At 38.2% G+C, this 21,567-nt stretch overlaps 1 protein-coding gene across 1 annotated transcript in view; it reads left to right on the forward strand.

Annotated features, from left to right (window-relative positions):
- The window catches only part of LOC138395858 (rho guanine nucleotide exchange factor TIAM2-like), a 415,009-nt gene that overhangs the window by 102,836 nt on the left and 290,606 nt on the right, over nt 1-21,567 (forward strand). Inside the window, 1 exon segment of the mRNA XM_069488873.1 lies at nt 6,408-6,436. Within this exon segment, the coding sequence (XP_069344974.1) occupies nt 6,408-6,436 (29 nt within the window).

Here is a 21,567-nt window from a genome sequence, read left to right on the forward strand (position 1 = left end):
CAGTAGAGCTGAAACCTAAGTCTTCATCCTTGGTCATGGAGCATTTTACCAGGTTAAATTGTATGCCTATCTTAACAGTCCAGTGACATCCTCTTAGTTTGCAATGCCATTTCTTAGTGAGTTCTTTTAGATTTATTTATTTATTTATTTATTTTTGAGACAGGTCTTTAATGCCTGGACTAGAGTTCAGTGGCATGGGTTATAGCTCACTGCGACCTCACATTTGTGCACTCAAGCAATCTCCTGCCTCAGCCTCTGAGTAGCTGGGACTATAGACATGCACCAACACTCCCGGCTGATTTTTCTATTTTTGTAGAGGTGGAGTCTCACTATTTTGCTCATGTTGGTCTTGAATTCCTGGGCTCAAGTGATCCTCCCTCCTCAACCTCCCAAAATGCTAGAATTACAGTGCCCAGCCACTTTTTAGATATTTTTAAACAAAAATAATGATATAACGTTTTTAGCTCTTAATTTTACAGATGTCATAATGCCTTAGTTACATTTTAACCTTATTTTCACCTTATCATAGGGAAAAGAACCCTTATTGGAGATGTTAAATGGAAAAATTACGTCTTCTGCCATTTGTTTTAGGTTGACTTTAACCTCATCAATAAAATTATTTTAAATCATTAAAAACATGCCAAGACATGACCTTTGAACCCAGTTAATTTTTTTTCCAGATGCTAAAATAAAACTTTATTTTAAAAAATGTTAAGGAGGCAATTTATTTTTATTGAACTAGTTTGGAGGAAGAAGTTTTATAAGGAAACAGAATTGAAAATAACTTGGAAAGAATGGATCAGGACTGGTACACTTGTGTTATTTCCCAAAGAAAACAAAATTAGTAAGAGCCCAATACAAAGATTGTTTAAGAAAAGAGCAAGCATTGTTTAGCATCTAAATATATCCAGATTCCTTTTTTTTTTTTTTTTTAAGAGATGGGGTTTGGGGTCTTTCTCCAGGCACACAGTGGCATGATCATAGCTCACTGCATCCTCAGTGAACCCTCCTGGGCTCAAGTGATCCTCCTGCCTCAGCCTCCTGAGTAGCTGGGACTACAGATGTGCACTATAACACCTGGCTAAATTTTTATATTTAAATTTTAGACAGGGTCTTGCTATGTTGTCCAGGCTGGTCTTGAACTCCTGGCCTTAAGCAGTTCTCCTACCTCGACCTCCCAAGTTACTGGGATAACAGGTGTGAGCCATTGCACCCAACTCTATCCAGATTCTTTTTGAAATGAAAAAAGTGAAGCTTTATGTGAAGTTTTTATGTTTGTGAAATAATGGGCCTAGAGATGAGTATCTGATGTGATCCAACTATGTTAGAATAAAATGTCTTTTGATCATGGAAATCAATGCATATGGTCTTGCTAACTTTTTAATATTGAACATCCTTAAAGATTGGATCCATATTGTTTATATTAAGAAAAATAAAAACAGTCTCAGAAATTTTTCTTCTTTGAAACTTGACCCAGTTAATTAATTTTCAAACCCAGTACTTTGTACTGGGTACAGATCAGTTCTGTTAGCTGCACATGAAGGTCCTTCTATAAGTAACTAGTTTGAATTCATTGAAATGTCTAGTAAACTGATTTGCTTAATGTTGGCTCTGAAGTAATTTGATTTAGTAACTTGTAACAATTTATAAATAATGTTACTTTGCTATCAGTAGCTTAAGATTGGAATCCTTAGATTTGTTAACTGTAACTGAATTATTTTGTCTAGACTTCTCTTTAAACTATACTTATATTCCCTTCTCAATTTGTGTACCTCTTAGCATGTTTCAAAATCATTTTTGTTTCCTTTGGGGGACACAGGAATATTAACTAACAGCTTTAGAGATGACCGTGATTGCTGTATGGACATGTTTGCCTTCAGTAAATGTGTTTACTTACTTGGATATAGGCCTAGATAGCATTTTGTAGTCAGGTTTCGGGTAAAGTGCTCAGGCTTTTCCTACAATGCCCCTTATCTTAGTTCATCATATCTGAGGCTTCAAATTTGCACGTCAGTTTGCAGTGAGAGATACATTTGAATGAGGTCACCCAAATTGGTCTTAAGAATATGGAATTTCAGCTTAATTTTTGTCCTTTGATCAGTACATACAGCAGATCTGAAAATGAATCCAACTTGAATTTTCTTTATTTGGAAGCTAATTGGTAAACATATCTAAAGCACTTATCTTTTAGTACTCGTGCTAACTTCAGATGGTTATAGAGCCTTTAAGGGAGTTTTGTTCAGACATAGCGAGACTGATCATAACCAACTGTGTGTGGCTTCTCTCTAATGGAAAAAAGTCATACTCTTGAATATATACTTATTCTGGGGTTTACTTAGCACAGATGAGAATCTTGGCCTATCATATCTGGGATTGTTGTTTTAGCATATTTTAATGTGATAGATACTCATGTCAAGATGCGTTTGAGTTCTTCAGGAAGATATTGCTAAATGCAGATCAGTTCTGTTAGCTGCACATGAAGCTCCTTTGATAACTTTGTGAATATAGGAAAAAGAAAAGAAAAATTTATGGGGCAAAGTTTTATATTTTTTAATAGGTATTTTTGGGAGATTTTTAAGTCACGTTTCTCCAGATCACTTTCCTTGGTAATAATGTTGACAAACACTGGAAGTATTCTCTCACTTCTGGCCTCTTCACTTTTATGAGTGTCAATGCACTCATAAATTGCATCGTGAGCAAGTATATTTTCAGCCTTCTAGGGAAATTGTAAGATTGTTAAAACAAGGTTTTAAGAAGTAAAGACTATATTTAGAAGGTGAAGTTTAAGGGAGGTACAACTAGTTATGTCTTCAGATCAGTCACTTCTTACAGTGTGCAATAATTAGGCTCTCGGGACCAAAGGTATAAATATTAATTTTTTTCTGTACACTGAGCACAAATATTAATGTGGACTAATATCCAGCAGTATATATAAATTAATATGACAGTTTTTCAAAGGTAATGCCCAATTTAAAATAGACTATTTTGCTTTTGTGTCTTAAAATCAAGATGTTGATTGTAATGGATAGGATTTGGGATAAGTAAAATATAGAAGCCTTCCTGTTGGCTTGACAAAATTATGGTAAAATTGTATATTCAGGTAAAAATAAGATAAATTCAATTTTTACCCTTAAAACTCTTGTTCTGGCAAACAAAAAGATGGTTCTTCTAAGAGTCAGAACACTTTTCAGGATGACCCTGTTAAGTTATTGAAAAGAATTTTTTTTTTTTTTTAGCCACGGTCTCCCTCTGTTGCCCAGGCTAGAGTGCAATGGCGTCATCTGCAGCCTCCAACTCCTGGGCTCAAGCAATCCTCTCGCTTCAGCTTTGTGAATAGCTGGGACCACAAGCGCCCACCACCATACCCAGCTAGTTTGTTTGTTTGTTTGTTTGTTTGTAGAGCTGGTATCTCACTATTGTTGGGACTGGTCTCAGACTCCTGGGCTCAAGCCATCCTCCCGCCTTGGCCTCCCAAAGTGCTAGGATTACAGGCGTGAGCCACCACTCCCAGCCAGAAAGAACATTTTGATTAAGGTCCTTCAATGCATCCTTCATTCTCAGGCTCCTTTTGTGTACTGTTTTCTGGAGAGCCCGTACACTTGCCTTTTAAGCCTAGGAGAACGGAAAGTATTTCTAATACCCAGCTTTGCTTTCTCCTATCAGGTGCCTACCTCATTCTCCACAGAATTATTCCAGAACTTTCGTACTCACCACAAAGTATACCATCTTTACCACCTTACTCCCCCCTCAGCAAAGGACCCTGCCCCTTTTTCTCGTGCTGCAGCTAAGTAGATGGGACTGCAGTACTTTGTGTAGACAGCTGCCCCCAACTGCCGTAGGTCATCTGGTCTCTATTTTAAGACCAGTGGTTCTCAACCAGGGTGATTTTGCCCCCTTTTTCCCCTCCAGGGGACGTCTAGCAGTGTCTGGAGACATGTTTGGTCGTCACAACTGGGTCCAGGGAACTACTGGCATCCAGTGAGTATTAGAGGTCGGGGATGCTGCCAAACAGCCTACTCTGCACAGGGCAGCCCCACCCCATGATGAAGGACTGACTGTCTCAAAATGTCCCAAGTGCTGACGCGGAGAAACCGTGCTCTGGTCTTAGGAAGACATGTCACTCCCTAGGTCCTAAGCTAATTTCTTGCTACCCTGTTTCACTCAGGACACTGCTTCACCAAATATTTTCTCTTTCCTGTATTTTTAAACGTTCCCTCTTCACTGACCCCAAGTTTTCCTATTAATGTGTGCAAATCTCTCACAGTTGTTAAAAATAAAACCCTTCTCTTGACCTTTTGTTCTTTTCTAGTTAATGATCTCTTTATTCCTTTATTGTAGCAAGATCTTTGGGAAGAGCGACTCCCTTGACTTTGCAGACCACTCTTTCTTGTGCCCATCATTGATCTTTTTTTTATCCCCCTTTAAATTCCACACCTTCCCGTGGGGTTCCATGCATTCACACACGACTCACTTAGGAGCAACAGGCCAGTGACTGCACCACTGACACTCAGGTCTACCTGACTTTCTACAGAAGATTTCTACCTAGATGTCACATAAGCATCTCAAGTTTAATCCCCCTATTTTCTCTTGCAAATTCCCCCCAAAAATGTTCTTTTCCTGATCTCACTACTTGGCACTCCCATTCTTTCCATCTCCCAAGTTAGAAACTGGGGGATCATTCTCTTTCGTACTTACAACATCCCTCAGTGACAGAGTTGTTAGATCTTTACTCACCAGACAAAACTGAAATTTGCATTTCCACTGCTTTTGCCTTAATTCAGCCCATCACTGTTTCTTTACTTGACTGCTCCAGTGGCTTCAAAACTATCTTCCAGGCTCAACACTAATAAATGCGTCCCCTACAATGCTTGCCAGGATATATTTTCCAGAATTTTTCTAGATAAAGAGACATCATAGCCCCTGGAACTGCATTGCCTGGGTTTGACTTGAGGGCAAGTCATTTTTCTTTTTGGTGCTTCAGAATTCTCAGTGGGAATGTTAATGCTAATTTTGTAAGATTGATGTAGGGTTAAGTGATTAAATACAGGTAACGTACTTGGACCCATTCCTGGTACATAAATACACAATGTTGGCTGCTATTATGTTAGTGCTGTCATCATGATGATTATTGTAGTACCCATCTGAACACACTTATTTACCAAAAGTCCTTCACTGGTGTGATAACCTACCAGAGAAAATTCAAACTACTTAGTCTGACACGCTGAACTGTTTACGTTTTCAGTCTCCTCTCTCATCTCTCTCATAATGTCCTGTGTTTCAGCAGTTTGATATTATTAGCAATTCCTCCAGTGCTTTTGCAGCTTGCCTTGCTCTTTCTTCGGCCTGAAATGCCGTCCTCAGTCTTCTCCGCTGTGCCGACTCCTATTCATCGTTTAGCCATTCTCTTCTCACTGCATATCTTTATTATAGTACTTGGCAGTTATAATGCAATTGTTGACATGTTTACTTTTTTTTTTAACCAATGGGTTTTTTGAGGGAAGAGATCAGATCTTACTAATGTTCCTAGTGAAATGTCTAACTCGTAGGACACAATTAGTAAAAATTTGTTGAAAGCATAAATGAACATTAAAAAGAAACTGGAGTTGAGAAGAAAGTGAATAACCCCTTAATGCTTTTAAAAATAACTTGAAGGTCGGGCGCGGTGGCTCACGCCTGTAATCCTAGCACTCTGGGAGGCCGAGGTGGGCGGATCGTTTGAGCTCAGGAGTTCGAGACCAGCCTGAGCAAGAGCGAGACCCCATCTCTACTAAAAATAGAAAGAAATTATATGGACAGCTAAAAATATATATAGAAAAAATTAGCCGGGCATGGTGGTGCATGCCTGTAGTCCCAGCTACTCGGGAGGCTGAGACAGGAGGATCGCTTGAGCTCAGGAGTTTGAGGTTGCTGTGAGCTAGGCTGATGCCACGGCACTCACTCTAGCCTGGGCAACAGAGTGAGACTCTGTCTTAAAAAAAAAAAAAAAAAAAAAAATAACTTGAACTTAGACTTTGAAAGCACCATAAAGATCATTGGCTGTGTTTTTTTATACAAGACAAAACTTGGATTGTGACTTTTACTTACGGTCGTACACCTAGATAGCAGTTTTCTTTTTTAATATACCCTTTAGTCCATATATGTTTGTATATAATTTGCATGTTTATAGCTTATACATCTCCATAGAAATGCAGTGAACAAATGTGAGTTCAAGGAGACTCAAAGAGGGCAGTAGTTCCAGGTATATTCACAAAGTTGTGCAACCATTACTAAGACTCGGTGCTTTCGGTCTGGGGGGAAGGTGATGCCTTAGCTTCTCTTCTCAGCTGTCATAGCAGTGCCAGTAACTTACACAAGTAGAAAATGCTCTGATTAACTTTCGGAATCTGTAATAAGGAGCTACTATAGAGCCTCATACGATGCTGGTAGCAGAAAAAAAGTCAATAGTTTGTTTTAAGAGCTTACATAAGAGGTAGATGAGAACAAAGAATTCACTAAGTGCCTAGGACTAGTTCTTGATATATGATAATTACTCAGATATTTGTTTAATTAATGTATAGGCATTCATTGGGATGCAAATTGAAAATGAAATACATAGATTTTAGTAGCTATTTATAAAGCCAATTCTATATGCTGGCACTTTGAGTGAGTGAGGATGGAGATACCAGGAAATTCTTTAAGTGCTGTTGACTTCAAGGAACCTGGAAAGGGTTGATGGGGGTGGAAAGGATACTAAGGAATGGTGTAATGAAGCACAAGGTTGAATAGCCAAGAGTTCAGCACCTGGTGATGGTGTGAAATGCTCCAGGTGAGGAGAAAAAGAATGCAATGGTGACTAGATTTATAGTGGAAATAGGGCTTGGGGAAGGGCTCGAAGGGCTTCCTTAAAGGTGGAGAAAGAGTGAAAGGTATTCCACGTAGGAGTATTGAGCAGCTAGGAGACCTACTAGAGCAAAGGTACAAGCCTAAGTAAGAGCCAACCCTTGGAGGTTGATGAAATAGGAGTCACATCTGGCTGGAGCTGGAAAGTTCACTGTAGGAGTGAGGTGACAGACATATAGTTTGATTGGTTACGTGAGACTGAGTTATAAAGAATCTTAAGCTTCGGAAGCTGAGTAGTTTGTAATTCAGGTAGACAGTAGGGAGCCACTTAGTACAGGTTCTCAAACTGAAAAATGATTTGATGAATTAGTGTTTTAAGGAGAGATTAATTTGGTAGTTTTGTGTGGGATGGGGGAATGGGGATGGAGAGACTGTGGGTTTGCTCTGTAGCGCCCTCGTGTGGGAAGTGCACACTTTTATATGACACATAGGCTGGGCCCAGGCAGAACTGTAAGTAGATTATTACCTTTTGCCTTTTTTTCATTATTTTTCCTCTTGTGTCTCTCTTCATTGCCCTAATAGATGCTAACGTTTTAATGGATTGTCTAGCAATCCTAATAGATACTAGACAATTGGCTGTTATTCAGTGAGTTAGTGATTTGGGGGATAATCTCTTTTGTAGGGAAAAAACCACACTTTAGTTAAGTGACTTTTGTAAACCAAGAACTTTTCTTATCAAATTTTCGTTATAGGTTAATGATGAAATGGGAGATAATTCATGTCTTTGGACAGGCCACACTGCCCCATGGAATCACCCTACAGAAGAGGCCACCTAAAAGCATATCTCACATCCTTAAGATCAGTGTTTCTCAAAGTGTGGACCATGGATGCCTTTGTTAGAATACCTAAAGGATTTGCTTAAAATTCAGGCTGAGCCCCTCCCAAGACCTAGTGGAGCTAAAAGCTTTGGGAGTAGGTAGAGGAAATCTACCTCTCTAACCAGCAATCCAGTAAATTTATATACATACTAAATTTTGGGAACCACTGATTACGGAATTCTAATTTTCTATGGAATTATTCTAGCAAGGAAACTTCTTAGATTTCATTTCTTGTATATTAGGGTTTTTCTTAGTGGGACATTTCCCAGAAGACCATATTATGTAAGGCATCTTATTCTCAGGTGAAAGCCAAAAAACCATTAAATAATCTACTGGTGTTTGGGGCTCAGTTTTGCACCATTTCTTATAGCACAAGCAGTTCTTATAGCATAGTTCCTCCTTTCAAACAGTTCCTCCTTTCAAGGGTTGATACTATCAACATAGCAGCCCAGCCTGTGGTGTTTGTATTTAATCTGTCAGATCTCATTAAATCAAATTCACTTTAATAAGAATGTCAGTGTCATTAATACCAATTTCTAGCCGGGCGCGGTGGCTCACGCCTGTAATCCTAGCACTCTGGGAGGCCGAGGCGGGTGGATCGCTCATGGGAGGCCGAGGCGGGTGGATCGCTCAAGGTCAGGAGTTCGAGACCAGCCTGAGCAAGAGGGAGACCCCGTCTCTACTAAAAATAGAAAGAAATTATCTGGCCAACTAAAAAATATATATAGAAAAAATTAGCCGGGCATGGTGGCGCATACCTGTAGTCCCAGCTACCCGGGAGGCTGAGGCAGTAGGATCGCTTAAGCCCAGGAGTTTGAGGTTGCTGTGAGCTAGGTTGACGCCACGGCACTCACTCTAGCCCGGGCAAAAAAGCGAGACTCTGTCTCAAAAAAAAAAAAAAAAAAAAACCAATTTCTAGAGTGGAATGATTTCTACTCTACCTATTGGACTGCTAATTGTAAAATCCCATATAATAATTAGAGTCCTCCATAGAGTGTATTATAATGTCCATTGAACCTGTATTTTAAAATTCTAGTAACTTTTCAGTCTTAAAAAAGAAAAATTAAAACAAGAATTCCAAAACACTCTCAGAAGTTAGATGAGTTTGTGGTTAGCCTATTTCAGAGGAGTGCAGGGGTGCGGAGGGAGGTGGGGGGACAGATGGGTTACTAAGTGTAATTTACTTCTTGCTGGGTAAAAATTCAAACAGAAGACCTTATACCTGCCTTTTTATTACACTTGTCTTCCTTTTAGCTTTATTGACCTTTGGTTAGTATAAATGTGAATAAATTTGGACTACTACCATTTTATTTGACAAATACTTAATAGAAAAATGAATTTATATTCATTTTAGGTAGAGCTAGGAATGGAACCTAGAAATAATAATTCTCCATGACTATAACATACATATAATATAGCAGTGCTACTTTTTGTTGTGGTTTCATGGTAACATTAAAATGTTTCTTTCTAATGTGTCCACACTGATTGTCTTCCTTAGACTAGACCCTCTTGTCTGCTATGTGAGAAGAGCAATAGTAGGAAGCTTATTTATCCACATTCAAATTAGTGTGTTAAGCCTAAGAGCCATGTTTGCTTAAGAGACAGAAGCGGCAGTGAGGCCCCGTGCATGAGGCAGGTCAGATGCACATGTGCAGGCTATTTTCTTTCTAAACAATACCTTTTAGCAAGGTGGATTTGTTCCAACCTCTTTTTTTTTTTTTCCCTGTGTATCTCCTGCATTGGTTTTTAATTTGGATTGTTTTCCATTGCCCTAAAAATATCTTTTTAAAAGAAAGGAGAAAGCATTTTGTAGCTAACAGTGTTTCAAGACTCCATTATAATGCAGATTGATCATACATCAAACTGTAGAGTTAATGTAGACTCTATAGCTTTTTAGTTTGCAACTTAGTTGTGTATTTAAATGAGAAGCAGGTAGCTAACCAGATTAGGCCATAAAAGATTTAAATCAGTAAGTTTCCAAGTAGAAAGCAGTATTTCAAAATTCCTGATAGCTGCCAAAAAGTAAAATGTTCCTGACACGGTATTACTACCAAGTAAAAAACAACTTACTAGCTATAGCAATAATCTGTTTCCAGTTTTTCCAGTTTTCAGTTTTTCCAGTTATCAATTTTCCAGAAATCATTTGACTTTCAGATCTGTTGTTAGATTGCATTGTGCTGCTGATTATTAAAATAGAGCATCTGGAGCCCCTGCTAGAAAACTTAAATGAAGATGTCTCCATTAAATTTGGTCATAGTCTACATGAAAGCTTTTAGCTGAATATAAAACATTTTAAACTCTTCAAAGGATAAACCCTCATATCTTCAGACTGTCAACTCATTTTGTTATTTATGTGGTGCTGGATGCCTCCATTTTGTAGTATACTGTAATTGTTAATTTAAATTGCCTTGTAATTTTAATTTTAAAGGACTTAGTTTGGAGAGTTCTTAATATTCCTCTCATTTTGTAATCTCCAACAGAATTTCGCCATTGACAAATAATTTAACTGGTGCAGGATTTTGACTCTGATATACACTAATGGGGGGCAAATTCTTTATTGATCATATGATAATTAGCTTTGCTAGAAAATAAGGAATGTTACTCTTTTAGTTTCCCAATTTGATAAATCTTTGAAAGTGATCAAGTGAATTAATTCAGTAAAAATGACAGCCATGAAAACATCTGAATTGTAAAATTATTCTCATTGCCGGTAAAATTGTTTTCTTTAAATGCATAGATGCACGCAGGCATCCTTGGTGCACACGCACACTTTGGGAAAGTAATCTATAAAATACATTGTCAACCTCAGATGATATTGTAAAATAAGTAGAGTGTTTGCATTTTCCTGGCTGCCTTTTCGGCTCCCTTCTATCCATCTTTAAAGTAGTCTACTCCTGATGCCTTTCAGGGATTTTTTAAAAAGTTATCCTTGTCTCTCTCCCTTGAGTGCCCTCATGCATTCTCACTCTGTCAGACACACATCTTTACCCAGAGCAGAATCCACATTTTTTTTTTTTTTTTTTTGAGACAGAGTGTCACTTTGTTGCCCTGGCTAGAGTGCGTGCCGTGGCATCAGCCCCGCTCACAGCAACCTCAAACTCCTGGGCTGAAGCGATCCTGCTGCCTCAGCCTCCCGAGTAGCTGGGACTACAGGCATGCGCCACCATGCCCGGCTAATTTTTATATTTTTAGTTGGCCAGATAATTTCTTTCTATTTTTAGTAGAGACGGGGTCTCACTTTTGCTCAGGCTGGTCTCGAACTCCTGACCTCGAGCGATCCACCCGCCTCCGGCCTCCCAGAGTGCTAGGATTACAGGCGTGAGAGAATCCACATTTAAATGAATGATTGCTGAGTGATGGGGACTTGGCAAATTCTTCCATTCCAGACCTTCTCCACTCCCCGTCTCCCGCGTCAGGCAGTGAGCAGTATGTAATTCGTAGCCACAACTCCATCCTGTTTTTGTTTTCTTTCCTTGGTTGCCTTAGTCCAGTTAATCTCCACCTAGACTAATTACTTAAATTGAAAATTCATATTGTGGAATTTCATACTGGGTAACATAGTTGCTTTTGTTGTTCTTGAACAATACTTTTAAAAAGTAAAGGAAAAAAATTACAGCATTTTGGAGACTTAACATGCGATCAACATTTAAAAGCATTATTATATGTTTGAGTTGCGGTTGTTCTTGAAACTTTTTTACTGCCTTCTTCATCCTCAAGGAGAATTCTGTCCCAAGCACAGAAATTGTCATTGTATCTTGAGGATTGACTCTCTTAAGGATTTGTACAAATCATTTATCCTGTGATATCCCATTCTTTATGCTAACTAGTTTCCGCCTTTGACAAGGGTTTTGAAATTTATGCAACAAAAGCTTCCCCAGGTGACAGAATGTAGTTTTGCTGACTGCTAATTCTTGGAGTGTTAGCATTTGGGATGATGCTTTGAATAAAGCAAACAAATGAGAAAATATGTGAGGGTAACTGTGGAAATGAGAAAATATCTTATAAAACATATAACCCTCTCATACCAACTTTCATTTAAAGGTTTATTTTCTTTTAGAAAAACTGACACTTTAGCCAATTCAGTCTTTCAGTTTTTTAAATTGACATAAGTTTGTGTTGACAATATTCATTTGGCCAAAAATTTTAAAAAGTTACATACTCTATCCTATTTTTTGTTGTGCAAATCTCTCACATTGACCTCATGATGCCTTTGGGGTTTTTTTTTTTTCCTCTATTGTCCACAGCGCAGTTATTTTTCCTTTTTCTTCTTGCCATTCAAAATGGTATTTAGTTTGTGATGTTTTTGTCTGTTTTATATTTTAAATACATGTTCATTGTAATTCAACTAATACCAAAGGGAATGAAGTAAAAAATTCATAAATAGCCAGCCTAATTCTTCTTCTGCAGAGGCAACCATGTGACCTTCTAGATGCTTCCAGTGCACATAAGCCTATCATCATTTTTTAATGCTTGCATAATATTCTGCTATTTGGTTAACCATAATTAAGTTAACCAGTTTTCTCCTGAGGAACATGTTTCCTGTTTTTCCATTCTACCCAATATCAGCAGAATTTTCAGTGATGTTCCATTCCTCTGCTGAGAAACATTTCAGTTGTTTCCTGTTTTTTTCCTCTGTTATACCCAGTCTTGGCAGAGTTTTAAATGATGTTATTATTTTTTTGGACATGTTAGTTTAGAATATTGTCAAGGCTTCAGTATTTACATAGAATTTCTTGACTTAATGTTTATAATTTTAAAAGCCATACATACCTTCTTTCAGGAAATTAAAGTTTTAACTTTTAGAAAATTGCTTTGGTAGTGTCCTATGTTATTCTCATGTGAGTAGAGCATTATCCTGTAGGCTAAGAGTAGCGGGTATGAAGCATGGAGGCAGGACAGGGAGGATTCACCATGGGGTTTCACTATTTCACTTCACCGTTCACTACTGAGAGCCAGCCGGCTTTTCAGTGTGATTCTAGGACTTATTCACTGATGTAAAAAGGAGGTTGGTTGAAAAGGAGGAGTTATGTGGCGGAGTCACTGTAACAGTTGTTAATATGGACATCCCTTGAGCCAGAAGCATAGTTTTCCCCGTTCCATCTCCCAAAAATGAAGGGAGAAGGAAGATATTTACGATCTGCGGAAGCAGGGCCCCTCAAGTGGCCACAGATACGATTGTTTGTAGGGGTGGGGGTAGGAAGTTGTAAGAAAATTTTGAAAATTTTAGATCATATTTTAGGGAAAACTCTTTATTTTAAGGGTAAATACTTACATGCTTAAAGTGTATGTCTTTATAATTACTTGACTAGCAGTCCCATTTTCCCTGCCAACTGCTGGTTCCTCGGGAGCAAGGATAGTGCCTTATTCACCTCGCATTTCCCCTAGTGTCTTGCATGTAGTGCAGCACTGACTAATAAATAGAAATGATTAAAAGAAAATGTGTTATACGAATATGTAAATCCTAGTTACCAAAGTTAAATAGAAATGGCTTCATTTTTCCCAATTCATTTCTCTTAACTTATTTAAGCAATAAATAACCATATTTCTTGAAAAAGAACTCTACATTTAATCTGTTGTATATTATCTGTGCAAGAACCAAGTAACTCTCCAATCTTCAACTATTTTTATTTATACTTGGTTAAAAAGAAAGAAAATGGGCAAGATTAGAGGAGATATGTTTTCCTGCTGTTGGGATGAAATTTGGTTTGAATATTCATCATCGAAAAGTATCATTTGAATTCTTTCCTACTTCATTTCTGCAGTGGCAAGTTGTAGAAATGAAGCTTGAAGGAAATTATTTCAGCCTATAAGAATTAAAAATGTTACTATTGATTTTTAAAAGCTCATGGTTTCCTTTGAGCTCATGTGCAGTATTTTGATCATAATTACCTGTGCATGACTGTTACAGAATGAAGCACGTGGGGGCCATCTTTGAGGTCAGTATCTCGTGGCATTTTTTTCACGTGTAGGTCAAATTTTCCCATTGGAAACTTTTATAATCTTAATAAACCTATTTCTGATAGCCTTTGAGATTTAAGAGAAGAAACCAAAGCTTTAATTATTGTTTTAAAAACAAGAAAGCAAAATATTTATGAGAAAGTAGGCCACTTAGTATTTGACAATAGAAATTTTCAAAGCATTTTGCCAATTTTAAATATATTCTATAACTCTTCTATAATTAGTTCCTTTGGTAATTTTTCAGGTATATTGGAGGTATTTCCAGAAAAGTTATTTTTTATTATTTATTTTTTATTTTTTGTAGAGACTGAGTTTCACTGTGTTGCCCAGGCTGGTCTCAAACTCCTGGCCTCAAGCGATATGCCTGCCTCAGCCTCCCAAAGTGCTGGGATTACAGGCATGAGCCACCATGCCCAGCCCCAAAAGTTATTTTTTATAACAACTTTGATACCACTGTATTCTCGCTATTACCAGCAGGATTAATTTTTTAATTAAAGTACTGTTTAGTTCTTTTCATTATGTGATATTATGTGTGTGGCCTACTTTAATTGAAATGTCTAATTCTAGTAGAAGAGGGGATTTGTTTAATTAAATTGTAAAAGATTCCAAAAGAATAAATATTCTTAGTTGTGCCTCTGAAAATTCACTCATGGAGAAAATTGCATTTCGTGATTCTGCATTTACACCAGTAGAGGGCACTGTGCACCTATAAAAGGAAACCCAAAACTGTCTTCTAGTTAATGAACTAGGTGGGTATTCTAGAACCAGCTAATAAGCATCATTGGTATTTCTGGATTTCTGGGAACTTAACCAATCCCACCCGACCCCCGCCACCCCTTAACAAAATCACTTGTCTGTCATCATCTAAGAGAGTGATTTGTTCCTGTTTATCCACATAACAGAGGAAGTTTAGCAGATTCCCAGCACACCTTCCCAGTGTACTTAGGTGAATCCGCTAAAGCACCAGAAATTGGGATTTCATGAAATCATTCACTGAATCTCAGAGTTTGAAGGAACTTTAACATTGATCAGATTCAACATCTGAGGCAGGGTGGGGAGAATTTCTCCTCTATTATTTTAACATTTAATATTGTCAAAGGAATTCTTTTCAGTACTATCATCTACTATTTAATAATGGGATTTTATTTTTTAAAACTCTTTATACCACTATAGCATCCGTATTACATAGTATTTCATTCTCTGAGTATACCAGTAAAATACTTCAGAGAATATTGTTTTGTTTGATTATCTCCACAGATGTATCTGCTGATAATAGCAGAAGAGTATTCGAGAACTAAACAAAATGCTGGTTTGTTATTATATAAAACTGTAATGGTGCCTTTGCCAGACAAACAAATGTGTAAATCTCAGACTGGCCTTGTGGCGTACCCCGAGTGACTGTTAAGGTGGCTGTCAAAGGTGATGAATGTTGTGAGAGGAGCAGGTGACTGGTTGTCGGGGGCTCCCTGTAGGCAGTGTGACTGTGCCCCGTCAACGAGCGGGAGTGCGGTGCTAGATGCCGGTGCAGGTCCCTTCAGCCCCAGCGTCCTGGCCCTCCGTGGAGAGCGCACATTGCGGTGGTCAGCGGCGTGGCTCCTGGAGAGATCCAGGGGCCTGGGTCTGAGTCCCGGCTCTGCCACTCGCTAGTGCTGAGGTTGTCTTACAGCTGCTGTCTCTGCACCTCAGTTTCCACATCTGTGAAACAGGGTTGATAATAGTTCCTGCCTCCTAGAGATGTGGTGGCAGTCATTAAGTTAGTATGTGGAAAGTACTTAGAATAGTACCTAGCACGTAGTTAAAACTCAAGCTGCTGTCTTTTTCTAAGTAGAACTTATGTTGGCATATGGTAGCTGGATTCCTAGACCTTACTCCATTCTTGACGCTCCCTGAGGATCAAAATAGAGTTTATTCTGTTTTCTCTAATTAACCCTCAATTAATGACATATGTATCAAGGAACCAGATGTGTACATAATCTTTAATGATTTAAGTTTTCTCCAGTTTTTTTCTTTAAAGTTGTTCCCCTATTAATTCAATGAGGTTCCTCCTTTTGATCCAACATTTGCTCTTGAATTTTCTCTGTGGGTTATAGAATCACATTTTAGTTGCTGTTTTTAGTGACTCATATTGATGTTTTTTTTTTTCCCCTGCATTTAAGGTCCTAGTTTCAATGAAAGTCACAAGGCAGAGGGGTGTTTTTCCCAAGATCTCTCTATCACATTCTAATTTATTACAGCATTTTTCATATTAGAAATCTATTATGTCATTTATAAGGCATGTGTGTTCTATCAACCCAATTTAAAAATTTAAGACTTTTGAATTCTATATAATCAAAATTTATTACCTGCATATCAATTCTGAGTTAGGGAAACCAGTATCTGGCACAGAAATATATAGACATATTTTTATGGATGTGAATTTGATCTTGAAAGGTGAGACTAGTTAATACTTCACATTTTTATTTTCACTATATACTTTTAAACTCCATACATCTAAGCAATTATACATATAGTCATTGCCTCTAGGTAAATGGGATAAACCAATTATAGTGAGACATTTTGGTTCCAACTTGCTATAATCTATTATAGGTATGTGAACTGGGAGAAAAATTATCCAAACGTGTTGTCTAATAAACCTCTGGCATTTCTTTGGGGGTGGCAGGGATTCCCTAGAATAGATAGAGGGTCACAAACTACAATGTCTTCTCTATGAACTTAAGAGCCATCTATTTTGTAGGCAAAGGGTGTTAAAAATAATGTTGACCAAAATATCCCCTGAAATAATAATATACATCATATGAACACCCAAATATCTACATTCAGATTTTTAAATGAGTCACATATATGGATACTCCCTCCCCCTCCAAGGGTGAAACATGCTGTAATAGAACATCACATAGCATAGTATGATACCCCTATTTCTTATATATGACTGTGTTTTAACTTCTATAAATCAGCTGTCAGAGAAGGAAGCGGGCCTCCTTTCAGTATATATGTCCCAGTTATATTAGGTTCTGTTAGGTGTGAATTCGAAATGCTGACTTAAATCCATTTGTCCAGACAGCCTAGTCTAAGAGACAGAGGCAACTTCTACTTGAAGATACAGTATTACCCTCTATTTTATGTAAGTCTAAGTTACAGGGCTTTTTTTTAAAGATAAAAAGGATCATTACATTTCTGTTTTCCATGCATTTTATAAGTAGCTACTGGAGATATTAATAAAATATATTTCCTAACTTATTTTAGTTTTCCAAAATAACACTATGGTGAGATAGGTTTTGTTAATTCTTTCATTGAGGCTCAGGAGATAGCTCAGAATGCTATTTAGGTCATTTTTCGGTAATTGTTTTTCACTGTAATCCACTTTTGTGACTTTTGTGATATTAATATTTATTCACTTTTTTCCTTTAAAATACTATAGTAACTTTGCTGCATATAAATAGAAGTATTTGAAGGCAAAATTAATTTTCTTAATTTATGCTTGTGTGGGTGATTGTCATTTCTTCTGGTTACGTGGAAGCAATAAGGTTGGTAAATATTCTGTATAATGTTAAAATTACTAAACTTTTCCCTGATTAGGGCTTGAATGACTGTATCATCCTGACATTGAATGCATTCATTTGTTTGTTTAACAGAAACTTGAGCACCAGGCACATGCAAAAAGAAAGCAGGGTCTGTGCCCTTGAGGGCTCCACAGTGCAGTTAGGAAGGCAAACCCGTAACCAGGGAAAATGACTGGGCAGAGTATTGGTGCCGGATAGAGATGTGAGCAGTGTGCTGTGGAAGTGCATCCAGGGACAGCCAGCCGGGCAAAGGGTGGTTTAGGGAAGGGGATTCGAGAAAGTGGCACTTGGGCAGGGTCCTGCAGCTTGCTGAAATTGAAGTGCATTTTCAGGAGTTGCTTGAAGGCATGAATGGAGAGCAGGGACGGGCTCAGCCCGGCTGCCCTTGGGTTGTGAAGGGCCTTCACTGCCCAGCTCACGAGCTTGCAGTTTACCTTACAGGCAGTAGGCATCTGTCAGCAGCAGCGGGTCTGGTCCAGATTGCAGATATTTCCTTACCTCCTTAACCAGTGGAATCATGTTAAATAGGAGTAATCTCAGGAAAAATGGCCAAGAAAGCCAGAAATTGCCTTTAAATTCCCCCCTCTATTTTGGGTCCCAACACCCCATCCTGCTCTTTGGACTGTCATCTCCTTAACCACCCTGGTCTTTCTCACCTCCCCAGCCTTGAGCAGAGAGGACCTTGATCAGAAAGGCAGGTCAAAAGGAGGAAATAATTATTTTACCTTACCTTTTTGTATTTTATACTCCCGTCCTCTTCCTTCTGCCAAGATCTATTCTACGTGTAAAATTTTAAGTAAAGAATTTTAATTTAGGGTGTTAGCATGATGTGTGGGTAAAGAGCCTGTCCTTGAAGCCAAACTACTCTGTCTCTCCATAGTCATATGACCTTGGGCAAGTTACTCAGTTGCTCTGTGCCTGTTTTTTTTTTTTTTTTTATCTGATTAGAGGGTTTATAACATCATGTAATAGTGCTGTGATCTTTAGGATAGGACTGGCTCATGGTCAGCACTTAATACATAGCCATTTTTATTTTCATTATTATCTAGATCTGGAGAAAAAGATCTTAAGACTATAGACTTTAGGAGTACCAGACCCTACTTGTTGTTAATATTCATTCTTAAGAGAAAGTGTCCTAGAAAATATATGGAAATGGAATCAGGGAGGGTGTCTTTAGATTTAAAGTCTTCCTCTCTTTTTAGCAGTACTTGACTTTCAGGAAAGCATTCACTTTCCAATAAATGTTGTGTATGCTAATCTGGGTACAGGATCAAACCAATAAAAGCCACAGCCTCTGCCATCTTGTATTATTTATTCAAAACCAGGTAGCATTATTGTGCATAAACGTGTAGAAAAGTATATAGGAAAAAACGCAGTCATTCAGGAAATCCCAGCAGCAAGAAGTGGATGGACATACCCGTAAGAATATTATTTCAGGGTGTTACTACTCAGAGCTCACACTCTCTACTCTGCTGGGAAAGGCCCAGACAGAGACAAGTCTGTGGAGGAAAAAGAGGGTGCCTTGTGCAGAGGGAAGCCAGAATTGTCCCCCAACTGCTGGCTGGCTCTAGTGAGGCTGGTGACTGGGAAGTAAATGAGCTGGAGCAGCGCCACCCCCCCCCATGACCTTGAGTTTGATGCCGAATGCAGCAGGGTATTGCAGGTGACAAGCTACATGGTCATAGTGACAGGTGCTGACAAGCTCCATGAGACTTTCACGTTCTTTCAGCGTAGTAGAGTTTGTCTTGCATGATGAAGTACACATAATAGCAGGCTGCGAGGCTGAGTCTGGAGGCACAAACTGTTTGAGATTCTTGAACAAATTGTCCTTGGGACTTGACAACTTTTGTGGGTCATAGATCAAAGAAAATTAGAGCCAGAAGGCACTTGAGAGGTTATCCAGTCCATGAATAAGAATTCGGGTATGTCAAATTGGGGAGAAGAGGAGAGAATTTGAAAAGCGTGTTTAACGTGCTTTGTTTCATAATGCAAAATAAAGCTTTTTCAAATATGTCCTTTCGGTTGAGATGGAATCTGATAATGTGGCAGAGGACCGCAGGGGCCTTAGGGTGGCGAGGGCTGTGAAATGATGGCAGCTCATCTCTGCATGGCCTCTTCGTCTGTAAAGCAAGGTACCAGCTATGTAGAATGAGCATCACATGACAGGACAGGGTAAAAAGTCCTTGGAAATTCGGGGAAGCTTATTACAACTTTTGTAAATAAGTGGTGCTGCTTGTTGTATTGCTAGAAACCACATTTCAGTGTCAGAGAATTGAAGATAAAGCAGAATTCCTTCAGGTTCCCTTTAAGTGAACGACTGAGAGAAAAGAGGTATTGGAGATAGGGTTGCCAGGTTCACAAATAAAAATACAGGACACCCAGTTAAATTTGAATTTCAGGTAATGCATAATTTTAAAATGTAAGTATGTCTGAAATTCAGTCTTAACTGGGCATCCTATATATATATCTTGCATCCCTCATTAGAAACCTTAGAATCCCAGTAGAGTAGAGCCAGGACCTGGGCTGATGGCTCCATGTCCTGGAATGTGCAGAGATTCCATCAGTGGCTTTGTCCTGCCTAGACTTTTTTAGACACCTCCCAGTGGTGGCTCGCTCTCTTTCTCCTCTCTCCATCCTCCTCATCCCCAGAGCCATGGAGTATTTTGATGACATTGTTGATCATGTAGTGTTGTCAGTGTTACTGTAGAACAGTAAACAGTAATAATTTCTATATATTGAGTACTTGCTATACCAGACCCTTTCCGTAAACTGTTTTATCCTTATAACAACCATATGAGAATAGGCACTATTATTTCACCCCACAGAAAACAAACAGTGTAGCTGAAGTTACACAGCTAATTTGGGCAAAAGGTGGTTTCTAACCTAGGGATGTCTGATGATAAATCCTGTGATCTTAACATCCATTCTACATGGTTTGGATCAAGATGGTTTGTAGCCAACTCCATGGTAGAAATCTACTGAGGGCTTGTCTTCTTTTTCTTCACTATCTATAGTGTGAATTTTTCTTCTTAGCCATAGACTGTGTTCACATCCCATGCTCTGCCATTTTGATTTTCAGATTTTGAGTTTGTTCACTTTGTCTAACATAATATTTGATGTTACTCATTAGAATAGTGTGCACTTTGATCCTTTCAGAAACATTTAGGTTCCCTTCTCAAGTTTGTAGATTTCAGCATGAGATAAATGAATTCATGTTAGGCGTTAAATTTAACAACCTGGAAAAGTATGCAGGGACCTACAAATCCTGTGTGGGCCAGAAGTCTGCATTTATCTATTGACTATACACAGATTTTTGTAATGAGCTCTATCAAGTTAAAGAATGGAAATCCATTGTTGAAAAATATTTTATCAACCAAATTACGTTTAGAGCTATTTTTATTTTCTTTCAGCTCTCTGACATGCAACCATCCTCTCCATCTGATTTCACTTCTGCCATGTTCTTAGCTACAAAGATTTTAGAAAGAGGACAGTTGGTTGACGATAAAGCGTAGAATCTATTTTTATTCAAGATCATCGATTTAAGTTTGACAAACTAAAGGACTATAATGTTCATTTATATGACCGTTACCTACCCAGTGAGTTCTTTTAGTCTAGAACATTTTCAGTTTTCCTAGTGAGTACAGTATTGGTTTCAGCTTAATTGAATTTGTAGAGAAGTTTTAGTTATAAAACTTTAAAACTCATGTATGCCCTGACCAGCTTTTGCCACGTAGGTCCACTTCTCCCCAGATAATTTTATCTCGTCGACCAAGTTCAAAGCTCCTGGAAGGCCCATGTGTGCTCTGTGTCCTGCAAGCCTTTATCTTTGTCATCGTGCTCATTTTCTAAAGCTATAGTTGACAGCTGCATGTGACATTTGGGAAATTACTTTCAAAATCTGGCATTTGGGTTTTAGTAGCCGATTTAAATATATAAGAAAACGTCTTTTACAAATTTTCCGTTGAAGGCGTTTGCATTCAGTATCTTTTAAAAAAGGAATAAAGTGAATGAACGATGACAAAAGATCCAAGTTTGTTAAGTAGCTTTTGGTAATATTTTGGTAAGGGGCATGAGAGATACTCAAATGCAGTTCAGTACAATACTCCAGGATAAACTCAAAATATAACCAGTAATAGCTGTAAATTTGAATTAGCTGAATTGTGAAATCTAGTTAGGAAATTAAAGGTAAGATACATATTTGATATCATCTTTGCAGAACCTATTTACATGTGGGTTCTTAAGTAAAATTAGGTTAAGTAGTAGTAATAATAGTAAATCATTCATGACAGAATGATCAGGAGAGAGATTTTGCAAATCAATGATAGCAGCGCAAGTGAGGGAATTCCAACACA

This window comes from Eulemur rufifrons, chromosome 15, assembly GCF_041146395.1.
Source record: "Eulemur rufifrons isolate Redbay chromosome 15, OSU_ERuf_1, whole genome shotgun sequence".
In the NCBI taxonomy this organism is placed as follows: domain Eukaryota; kingdom Metazoa; phylum Chordata; class Mammalia; order Primates; family Lemuridae; genus Eulemur; species Eulemur rufifrons.